General features: G+C 45.1%; 1 protein-coding gene across 1 annotated transcript in view; it reads left to right on the plus strand.

Moving 5' to 3' along the window:
- Positions 1–228: 228 nt before the first annotated feature.
- GALNTL5 (polypeptide N-acetylgalactosaminyltransferase like 5) overlaps positions 229–12,204 on the plus strand; it is a 57,249-nt gene continuing 45,273 nt past the window's right edge. The window contains 4 exon segments of the mRNA XM_034965297.2: positions 229–969; positions 2,148–2,251; positions 3,739–5,237; positions 11,572–11,857. Of these exon segments, the coding sequence (XP_034821188.2) occupies positions 5,118–5,237; positions 11,572–11,857 (406 nt within the window). The 5' untranslated portion in view covers positions 229–969; positions 2,148–2,251; positions 3,739–5,117.

A 12,204-nucleotide genomic window follows, 5' to 3' on the forward strand; every position in this document is an offset into this window, starting at 1 on the left:
AAACAGAGTCAGCATCCTGAAGCGGGGAGGGTCAAGTCTCCTGGGATGCGTTCAGAAGAAATTTCACAAGCATTTGGCTGAACTTGTGTACTGACATCTAAATGTTGAGTAACGTAGAGTAAAGAATTAAAAGGCAATCAAATAACCCTTTGGCTCATCTTTCAGTTTCTTCATGTTTTCTGAAAGCTTGTTCTTTTTCTTAAGTTTATTTCAAAAATGCTAAAAATTAGCCGGGCGCGGTGGCTCACGCCTGTAATCCCAGCACTTTGGGAGGCCGAGTCGGGCCGATCACGAGGTCAGGAGATGGAGACCATTCTGGCTAACACGATGAAACCCCATCTCTACTAAAAATACAAAAAATTAGCCGGGCGTGGTGGTGGGTGCCTGTAGTGCCAGCTACTCCGGAGGCTGAGACAGGAGAATGGCGTGAATCCGGGAGGCGGAGCTTGCAGTGAGCGGAGATCGCAGAGATCGCAGAGATTGCACCACTGCACTCCAGCCTGGGGGACAGAGCGAGACTCCATCTCAAAAATAAATAAATAAATAAATATAAAAAGCTAAAAATTAGGCCTTGCCTAGAGAAGACAGTCACCCTGGATTCTAGCCTCACCTAATATGAGGCTTTCCCTATTTTCTCAGCTGAGGGGTAAGGACCCTTAGGACCTTGGAACTCCTGGATTCCACCTGCTGGTTGGAGCTTACAGGCAGGGGCCCCTGTGGGGCTGTGACGCCCTGTGTGATGTCATCAGGCTTTGTGAGGCGGACTGTACTGCCCTTTGAGTACTACTGTGTGGCCCGGCAACCCAGCACAACCAGGTATCTGCTTGGAACCCAGCCACCATAAAGCCTGCTAGCTAAAAAAAATTTTACATCTCTCAGTTCATTCGGCACAGACCCCTGCCTCATTCACCTGTGACTCTGCTTGGAAAATTCGTCAGTTACAAAGAAGCCAATGCAATTATCTCAAGGGTAGGTGAAGTGAGCCCCATGTGCTAGAAGTGGGAAGAAAGATGGGGGGAAACGTCTTTCACTTTGAATCAGCGGAAGCAGTACATCAAATCACTGCGTCTTGAAGGAGGTGCTAGCTCTGGGGATTAGGTTTAAGAAGATTTATTTTATTTTTTAAAGAAGGAGTAGCCTCCAAGCTGATTACACCACCCTAAACGTGGACTGGGCATTGTAATGGCTTTAGTTCATGAAAAATAGGGAAACTTTTCATTACATGTGTCTTTATGCTGGTAATGTTTATACAGTGACTGTATTACTTATTTGAAAAAAAAAATAGGGAAATAAAGGCCCTTAGCAGTGTCATAAAGTCCTAGATCTTGTATGGAGATCAGTATTAAGATGGTCCTAGGAAAGCTAGGGGTTAAAAAATGCTGATTATAAACTGGGCACGGCAGCTGGCATCTGTAATTCCAGCTCCTGGGAGGCTAAGGTGGCAGGACCATGTGAGTCCAGGAGTTCAAGATCAGCTTGGATGAAAGAGTGGGACTCTGTCTCGAGGAAAAAAAAAAAAAAAAGGAAAAAAAGTGTTGATTATTTACAGAAAAATTAGTTGTGATATTATCTAAAGCATGGTCATGTTTTCCTGATTCAATAGACTCGTATTTTTTTAAAAACTTGGCCAGGCACGGTAGCTCACGCCTGTAATCCCAGCACTTTTGGGGGCCAAGGCAGAAGGATCGCTTGAGCTCAGGAGTTTGAGACCAGCCTGGGCAACATAGCAAGACCTCATCTCTATTTAAAAAAAAAAAAAAAAACAGGCATAGTGGCACTCACCAGCCTGTAGTACCAGCTACTTGGGAGGCTGAAAGAGGAGGATCATTTGAGCCTGGGAAGTCAAGGCTGCAGTGAGCTGTAATTGGGCCACTGCACCCCAACCTGGGCAACAGAGCGAGACCCTGTCTCAAAAAAAAAAAAAAAGAAAAGAAAAAATAAAGAAAGAAACTCAATGACTGTAAATGCAGATTTAGGCTAGGGTTTTGGGGTGTTGGCGGGGGCATGTTGGTGACTATTAGCTGCATTCTTTTCTCTACAGGATTCTTTTGATCATCTGCTAAGTCTCTTTAATGCACTTAAAATTTTATTTGCTGTACATATGAATCTTCATTGAAATATATTTTACAAATTCTGTGCTTTTCTAGCATTGAATTCAGCATCTTTTAGTGAAGAAAATAACTGAACATGGTTTTCTTCTGAAGACACAAAGTCCAAAGGCCAATCACACACCTCTTACATCGATCTCTTGGTAGGAGGGGTTTTCTGTGTTTTGTGGGAGTGTAGGGGGTGGGTTGGGAGGTGAGGTGCTTGTCACAGAGAAAACATAATATAAGAACCCATATTAGTAAAATAAGAAAATTAAGGAGGTTGGGGATATGTTCATAAGTGTTCACGTCTAAAGAGAATTCCCCCCGTTTTCCTGATGTATTAGAATCTTTCTAGAGAATAATTTATTTTTCAGTAATAATCCTATTGAGACAGGATTCTTTCAATGTCACTTTGCCAGCCGGACATTTCCCAGCCGGCAGCACCCGTCCCTGGGCCTCACTTGGCTCTAGGCTCACCTCTGGGCTTGCTCTCCCCACTCGACGCAGCAGGCTGCACTCGGCTGGCGCTACCGACCTAGATTCTGCACACACACACCGCTCTGTGCTTAGCCTATGGCTGGTCTGGGTGTGCCACAACCATCTTCCACCTTGGGCACCAGCATCTGGATGAGGGGGAACATGGTGGTGCCTGAAAACTCAGAGATGCCAACCACCACAGAGCCCCAAGGGGTGTTACGGCTCTCACCTGGGGAGTCCCAAGGTCTGAGCCCCCAAGGACTGTTACAGCTCTCTCTCTCCTTCCTGCCACCTGCAGCATGGTGAAACGGGGTTGGGGAGGGGGGTGTATTATGGCTTATTTGGTTGCGGCAAACAGTGCAAGGGGTGTGTTGCGGCTCATTTGTGCTACAGCTCATTCTGTCCCACCATCCTGCTCCAGCCCACTCCTCCTAGGCTGGTCCAGCCCTACCACCACTTCCCATGATGTGGGGTGGCCATCTGGCACTGGCAGAAGGTGGGAAGGTTACAGTGTTACAGCTCCTTTTGCACCCATCATTCAGTGGGTCCCAGGTCCTTGTCCTGCGTCCAAGAAGAATGAGGTTACACAGACACTGGAGAGTCAGCAAGGCAGAGAAGGGTTTTATTGAGCAACAGAACAGCTCTTGACACAAGAGGGGATCCAAAGTGGATAGCCCTCTGTGTGAGAGGGGGCTCAAAGATGGATAGTCCCAACATGGGGCTGAGTCTGGGGTTTTCATGGGCTCAGAATGGGGAAGTACGTGCTGGAAAGAGCACCAGTCCTTCCAGGTGGGCCTGGAAATAACACCATTTGATTGGCTAGAAGGCATTGAGGAAGTTCTCACTCCGGTCGTGGACTCTGGCAACTCAATTTTCAGGCTTTAAGCTGTCTTTGGCTTGAAGGTCGGATTTCACTGGGGACCTGCCCCTCTCTGCCTAGGAATTTGTCTGTCTCCTGTTGCTATCACTATCATATTAGTGCATGTGTTTATTTTGTATATTACATTTGGTTGTCTCCCCTTACCTTTTTTTTTTTTAACTAGTTTCTAATTGCTTTTGGTTTTTAGAGAAAGTTGACATGGAAGTTAACTTTAGACAACTTTAAAATTTATTTATTTAATAGGGAGATATGGTGGTAATGTAAATTAAAACAGCTTTATTTTCTTTTCAGGTGTCCTAATTCACCATTTTCCCTAGTTAGAAGTTGCCTTCTTCTCTTTATATATTTGATACTTTTAATTGGCATAATCAAATATTTCATTTGTAAAGCGCTATTTATTCAATCAATGAATCTCTATTTTGCACCCAGGATCTTGGCCAGAGTATTAAAGCCTGTGTCCTGGGGGATATTCCTGTTGTAATAAATGCTCCCAAATCGAAATTTACATTCCCCCTCCCTTAATCTGTATCCTCTGGACTCAGTCCCATACATACACCCTGCGCGCCTGCTGGTTCAAGATGGCTGATTCTGCAGCTCCTTTGGGAACACTCTCCTTCTTCCCTTAGCAGGGTAGCACTTTCCCACACAGGCTAAGTTGTAATGTGACCCTACTTATTGATCTGGTGGCCAGGAGGGTACTGGGGGGAAGGTCCTGAGGCAGGGCACGTGTTGCCTTGCAAAGCAGAGGAGGAGAGCTAGCCTTGTTGGGGAGCAGTGGGCCATTTCTGTAGGCTCAGAGGGTTCCTGTGGACCTGGGCCTTCCAGGTCTCTGGCGTGTCTCTACCCAGACATCCCCATCCCACGTGTCAGAGCCTTCCTCCTTCCCTGGATAGAAGACCAGCCAGGCTTGAGAATTCAACCTGCCCTGGAGCTCTGCTGCCCTGATAATCAGGCCCTGGGCATGATCCTCAGCTCTCCCTGCCCTTGGGTTGTAGGAAATGAGATCCTTCATATGCTAACAAGGGCCTCTGACTCTGTTAATTTGCTTTAAATTGGTGATTACCACCCTCAGCCTTCCTTGCCTTTTTCAGATGCAACCATGGCATCCGGCAATAGCCATCTACCTTACAATATTTATAATTACTCCTCCCTGTTCCTCAGTCAAGCGCACCAACCAGAACATTCCTTTCCACCTATATTCCATCCTGATTCACAGCCAGTGAGATTTTAACAAGCACATATCAGCCATAGTATGCCAGGGGCTTTCAGAACACCACCTTCCCACCAGCAATGGGATGCTCAGGGCCAGCCGCCTGGAGGGTGGCTTAGCCCTAAAATCCCCTTTACAGCCCATTTTCCTGGACCATTAGCAACCATCATACTAGGTCAAGTTCCCCAGGAAAAAGACTCTTAGACTAAGATTTGCATGGAAAACTTTATTGGGAGCAGATCTGGGGACAAACACTGCAAGGCAGGGACACAAGTAGGTTCAATCAGAGGAAGAGGCTAGATGGCAGTGCAGCTTCCAGAAGAGACTCCACCCACCCGACAGGCAGCTTGCGCTCTCCAGAGTCCCCCCAGATAGACAAGGGAGCTGCACCCATTGACCAGTCTTTGAATGTGAGATCCCCAGGGAGGGGGACACTTGGGCAAAGCGGCTTGCCTCGGTCATGAGCTGTGAGCCTGTGGCAGCTACTTCTCATGGCAGCTGGGAGAATGGGTGTCTCTGCCCTGAAGGCGGTGTCTGGGTAGCGCAGCACAGCATCCCATGTAGAAGACATCTTGTCCAGGTGAGTTCAAGTCTCTTTGAGGGGACAATGTCCTATTCTGGTGGTTTGATGCCATGGAATTGCTCTGGATACCAAGTTCTGTCAAGCAGCGTGGGTTTCCTACTGAGGCTACAATGTATATGCAAGCCAGTTCCTGGGACATGCCTAAGGTCAAAACCGTAGAAGTCAAAGCCAAGCAGGGGGCGTGTGCCTATAGCTCCAGCACTTTGGGAGGCCAAAGACGGAGGATCACTTGAAGCCAGGAGTTCGAGGCTGCAGTGAGCTATGATCATGCCAACTGCACTCCAGCCTGGGTGACAGAGTGAGACACCAACTCACAAACAAAACAAAGCTGTGCACAGTGGCTCACACCTGTAATCCCAGCACTTTGGGATTAATCCCTTGGGAGGCCAAGGCAGGCAGATTGCTTGAGCTCAGGAGTTCGAAACCAGCCTGGGTAACATGGCAAAACGCCAACTCTACAAAAAAAAAATACAAAAACTAGCCGGGTGTGGTGGTGGGCACCCGTAGTCCCAACTACCTGGGAGCCTGAGGTGGGAGGATCGCTTGAGCCAGGGAGGTAGGTCAAGGCTGCAGTGAGCCAAGATTGCACCACTGCACTCCGGCCTGGGTGACAGAGCTAGACCCTTTCTCAAAACAAAACTGTAGAAGCCAAATTCTGTTCTCAAGTTAGAGAGAGGACAAAAATGGGAGACAATACTAAAGGTTCAAAGGCCAAGAGGACACTTGAGCATATCAGAGTGTGGGTCGAAGGAGGACAGACGCTGAGGGTCCTAGAGCTTGGACTTACCTGCAGGGCCTAAGGCTCATTTCAGGGATTACCTTTTCCAGGTGCAGGGATGACATGTGATGGAAAGGGGCAGGGTCCAGGGGACAAGTGGCTGATGTATTCTTGTGTTTACCAGTATCCATGCTGTTTGATATGGTTTGTTTGCATTTCTAATCTGTTTAGAAAATCTTTATTTTAAAAATATTTTTCAGTGTAATGCATACATATAAAAAATAAAATAAAAACAAAATCTTATAAAGAAAATCAGCAGGTCCCTGCCCAATTCCTGCCCAGCCCCCAGTTCAACTCCCTCTTACAATCACTTTTGACTCTTCAATCTGTTTCTTATGATAGTTACCTTCTTCTTTTTTTTTTTTTAATGGAGTCTCTCGCTCTGTTGCCCAGGCTGGAGTGCAGTGGTGTGATCTCGGCTTACTGCAACCTCCAACTCCCAGGTTGAAGCGATTCTCCTGCCTCAGCCTCCTGAGTAGCTGAGATTACAGGCGTGTGCCACCACACACAGCTAATTTTTGTATTTTCAGTAGAGACAGGGTTTTACCATGTTGGTCAGGCTGGTCTTGAACTCCTGACCTCGTGATCCACCCACCTCAGCTTCCCAAAGTGCTGGGATTACAGACCTGAGCCACAGAGCCCAGCCCACCTTCATATTTTAAACGGAGTTCTTAGACTTCTATTTTTTAATTAATTTTATACATCAACTTCATTTTTATTACATGACCTCCATTTCTTCTAGTTTATTTTTCCTTAAAAAAGTCTGTGTGATTTTCTTTCTTTTTTTTTTGGTTAATGCAGTAATCAGTGTTTGCATCTTACCACTCTGTAAATACTGTTCCTTAATTTTTACCATCAGCTGTGTCATCCACCTAAACTTCTCCATCCCACATACTCTTCCTCTCAACGGGGTTGCATTCAATGTCCTGGGTCCATGTCTGGGTTTTTTTTGTTTGTTTGTTTGTTTAATAGACAGAGTCTTGCTCTGTCTCCCAGACTGGAGTGCGGTGGCATGATCTCAGCTCACTGCAACCTCCACCTCCCGGGTTCACACAATTCTCTTCCTCCAGCCTCCCAAGTAGCTGGGATTACAGGAGCCCACCACCATGCCCAGCTAATTTTTCTATTTTTAGTAGAGACAAGCTTTCACCATGTTGGCCAGTCTGGTCTCGAACTCCTGACCTCAAGTGATCCACCCACCTCGGCCTCCCAAAGTGCTGGGATTCCAGGAGTGAGCCACCATGCCCGGCCCATGTCTTCTTTATTTGCTTTTTCCTTTATTGCCATTTGCAATCCACAGGTAGTTTCCCCAAAAAAAGAATACATGGAGAGTAATTTTTGTGAGCCCTTTACATAGCTGAAAATATTTTTATTCCACTCCCAAGCTTGATTAAATTTTGACTAGATCAAGAATTGATGCATAAAATTTCAAGCTGTTTTATAGTTTCACAATCCAGTGTTGCTGTTGAGAAGTTTGATGTCATTTTGACACTCTTTCTAGTCTCGTTCATTATGTGGGGCATTCTGTGGGCCCCTTTAGTTCTGCAAATGTTTGTATGATCGCGTTGACAATTTCCTCTCCATTTTTCTCTCATCACTTTGTGGAACTCATTACTGGGTAGATGTTCTTTCTGCCTTCTAGAAGGAAACACCACAGGTCTCAACTTTCTCTTAGGCTTCCCTCTGCCATTTTCTTGTGCATTTCAAAATATTCCTTTCCCACCATTTTTCTAATGATTTTTATTATGTATTTATTTTGAGACGGAGTCTCACTGTGTTGCCCAGGCTGAAGTGCAGTGGCACAATCTAGGCTCACTGCAATCTCGGCCTCCCGGGTTCAAGCCATTCTCGTGCCTCAGCCTCCCGAGTAGCTGGGATTATAGACGTGGGCAATCATGCCCAGCTAATCTTTGTATTTTTAGTAGAGATGGGGTCTCACCATGTTGGCCAGGCTGGTCTCCAACTCCTCACCTCAAGTGATCCGCCCACCTCGGCCTCTGAAAGTGCTGGGATTACAGGCATGAGCCACTGCGCCTGGCCATTTATTCTAATTTTTAAATGTGAACAATCATGTTTTAAATTGCAGCTTCCCCTTTTTATTCTCTCAATGCTCCTTTTTGATAGCCTGTTCCTCTGGTTGTATGAGTGTAGCACCTTCTTTGATCTCTCTGAGCAACCAACATCAATGTTTTGATATTTTCAAAGTTCTCATTTCTTTCTTCCCCTTTCTGGTTCTATTTGCATTTTCTTTCCTTCTGGAGGCTTTCCTCAAATGTCTCAGGCAATCCTTGGCAGCTGTAGGAGTCAGCTCCGGCTGCCATAACCAAGTCCAACAGACTGGGAGGCTTGGCCAACTCTGATTTTCCTACAGTTCTGGAGGCTGGAGTCGGCATCCAGCTGCTGGCAGGTTTGGTTTCCCCGAGGTCTGTCTTCAGGGCTTGCAGGTGGTTGCCTTCGTGCTGTGCCCTCACCGGTCTTTTCTCTGTGCAAGCACCTGCCTGGGGACTCTTCCTCTTCCCATAAGGACACTGGTCCTATTGGAATTGGGCCCACCCTGTGACCTCATATAACCATAATTACCTCTTTAAAAGCTCTGTCTCCAAATGCAGTCGCACTGGGGCTTGGTGCTTCCACATGTGAGTTGCAGGGGGACACAGTTCCGTTCATTGCAGCATTCGATTCTGATATGGTTTGGCTGTGTCCCCACCCAAATCTCATCTTGAATTCCCACGTGCTGTGTGAGGAACCCAGGGGTAGGTCATTGAATCATGGGGGCAGGTCTTCCCCATGTTGTTCTCGTGAGAGTGAGTAAGTCTCACGAGATCTGATGGTTCTATCAGGGGGAATTTCCCTGCACAAACTCTCTCTTTGCCTGCTGCCATCCATGGTGTGGCTTGCTCCTCCTTGCCTTCCACCCTGATTGTGAGGCCTCCCCAGCCACGTGGAACTGTAAGTCCATTAAACCCCTTTTCCTGTATAAATTACCCAGCCTCGGGTATCTTTATCAGTGTCGTGAAAACAGACTAATACTGATTCCAATCCCAAAGTGAGATGCCAGCCAGCTGATTGGAATAGCTGAGTGTTGGGCCGACCTTGGCCACAGGTGTGCTGTCTTCAGGGGGACGACCCAGGGAGCCGCCTGCCTTATTGGAAGCTCTTACATTTCAGCATGTGGAGGTCTTTTCTCCAGGCCCTATCTTCTCATCCCAGAACAATTCTATCAATCCCACCTCAGACGTAGCAACCTGGCTGCCGGGATCCTGTGTGGGAGGAAGGGAAGAGGACAGATGGACCCAGACACTCCACATCCACATATTCTAAGTGACACTCTTGGTTTTAGCCCCAAGTTTTCCTTTGTAGAGGCTCAGCCTCTACCAGTCTACTTCTCCAAAGAAGAAACCACTCTGACTCCTGCCTGGATTTTGCTGTGCAGGGCTGGGCGAAGAGAGCTGACTATTCTGGATACTAACATGTGGCTTTCCCCGAGCCCAAAGCCATGTGTCCACTGACTCACCAGGGGCCTCCAAGCCCCAAGCTGCTCCAGGGTTAGCAGCCTTGTTTCCACATCAGAGTCCTCTGTCTTTCCAAATTGTTACCACACGTCCAATAACGTTCTCGCCTCCAGACGTGTTAAAATCTCATGTGCATTGATGTTCCCTCTACCGCTCTCTTTTCCCATGAGAGTTTTTAGCTTTATTCTTATTCACAGTTGAGTCAAGAGGGAGAGAAGACACACACACATTCAATCTATCATCTTTAAAGGAAACCTCGCAAGACTTTCTTCTTTCTTTTTAAAATAAATTACAATTTCAAACAGAAGGAAAATATAGAGAAAAATATCATGAGCACTCTGTGTTCTCATTTATCAAGCTCAATCAAATCACATCATTTTGCCACATTTTCTTCAGAGCTTAATTAAAAAATCAGCGTTAACAGTAGGAGGCTGGACATGGTGGCTCACACCTGTAATCCCAACACTTTGTGAGGCTAAGGCGGCAGAATTGCTTGAGCCCAGGAGTTCAAGGCCAGCCTGGGCAACATAGTGAGACCTTGTCTATACAAAAAAAATAATAATAATAATTAGCCACGCGTGGTGGCATGTGCCTGTGGTCTCAGCTATTCAGGAAGCTGAGGTAGGAAGATCACTTGAGCCCAGAAAATCAAGGCTGCAGTAAGCCATCTTTGTGCCACTGCACTCTAGCCTGGGTGAGGGGAGTGAGACCCAGTCTCAAAAAAAAAGGGATACAGTAGGAGTTCTTTATTCTCTTCCCCCCCACCGTGGAGGTAATCACTGTTATGTAAATTCACTATCATATATATATATAATCACTATTATGTAAATTTGGGTACATCATTCACATGCATGGTTTTTTTCCCATGCATTTGCTACATATTGGTGTACCCATAAATAATTGCACTGCTTTTCATGTTTTCCAAATTTATATCACACCCTACTTGCTTTTTGCACATGATGTTTTTTAGGCTTTACAGCACTAGTACACATAGCTCCAGCTGATTCATTTCCATCATTGAAAGAGTAGCCTCACTTTATTAGTTCTCCTGTTGAGGGAAACTTCAGTTGCATCTAGTTTTCTTTTGTTCTTTTCTTTCTTTTTTTTTTTTTTGGTTTGAGACGGAGTTTCATTCTTGTTGCCCAGGCTAGAGTGCAGTGGTGCGATCTTGGCTCACTGCAACCTCCGCTTCCCAGGTTTAAGCGATTTTCCTGCCTCAGCCTCCTGAGTAGCTGGGATTACAGGTGCCTGCCACAATGCCCGGCTAATTTTTTGTATTTTTAGTAGAGACAGGATTTCACCATATTGGCCAAGCTGGTCTCGAACTCCTGACCTCAGGTGATCCACCTGCCTCGGCCTCCCAAAATACTGGGATTACAGGCATGAGCCACCACACCCGGCCAGTGTCTAGTTTTCACTATGACAAACATTACTTCAATAAACATTCTTGTACCTGTCTCATGATACATCTCTTTAGATGAGAGCTGCAATTTATGAGTCTCTTTAGGATATATCCCTAAAGATGGAATTGCTTTGTCATATCATATACATATCTTCAACATGACTAGATATTGCCAAAACAATTGTGCCATTGTGCCATCCATCAGTGGTGGGCCACAGTACTCACTGCTCCCTTTATTTCCAGCATGTGATTGTGTGTTTTTACATTTTTAACAAGCTGCTTGAAGTCAAATCAGATTTTTTAGAGATCCATACTATCACTCCAAGGTAGACTGGATATGGATAAGGGATGAGTAAGCCTTCTTTGATGGTATTTCCTATATGCACATGAGTATGGGCCAATGACTTGAAATGACACCGTATGTTTTATAAGCATGTTATACATTTTGATGTTAAGTAATCTTAGGAATATCAGTTTTAGGAATTTGTGCTAATAGAAATAAGGACACACTTTATGTATATGATAAGGGCCATCAACGTGATTGTTTTTAAAACACTAAAAATGGAATTTAAGCCAAGTAGGTGATCTACAAACCATTGGAATATCTAATGCTGCTTCTCTTAAATCATTCTGATTTAGGAAATTGAAAAATGGACCTTTGAAAATGCTAGATTTACAATGAGAAATGCCATAATTCAAGGTTTATTCTATGGGTCCTTGACATTTGGGATCTGGACAGCTCTGTTATTCATATATTTGCACCATAATCATGTGAGCAGCTGGCAGAAGAAAAGCCAGGAGCCTCTGTCAGCTTGGTCCCCTGGAAAAAAAGTGCATCAGCAAATTATCTATGGCTCAGAGCAAATACCAAAACCTCATGTAATAGTCAAAAGGACTGATGAAGATAAAGCAAAGTCTATGTTAGGTAAGTATTTGGATTTTTTTCCGTTAGCCATTTGAAGGGGAAAATGTACAACAATATTTAATATTTGGAAGAGTACGAGAATATCCTTTTTAAAGCAATTTACTTTTTAAGATATAAATTATTTTATATACGTGTATATATCTATACATAGAAAATAATAAAATAAGTATGCATGTATTTACCACTTAAATTTATCATTTTAAATATAGTTTTGCTATATTTGCTTCAGAGAGCTTTCTGTTTTTCCAAGAAATAAGTTGTAATAGTACAGTAAAAACTCTACCTCCCTCCCGTCCCCACGCCACCCTCAGAGGTTGTCTGACCTGAATTGATGGGTGTCTTTCTCA

This window comes from Pan paniscus, chromosome 6 (genome assembly GCF_029289425.2).
Source record: "Pan paniscus chromosome 6, NHGRI_mPanPan1-v2.0_pri, whole genome shotgun sequence".
Classification (NCBI taxonomy): Eukaryota; Metazoa; Chordata; class Mammalia; order Primates; family Hominidae; genus Pan; species Pan paniscus.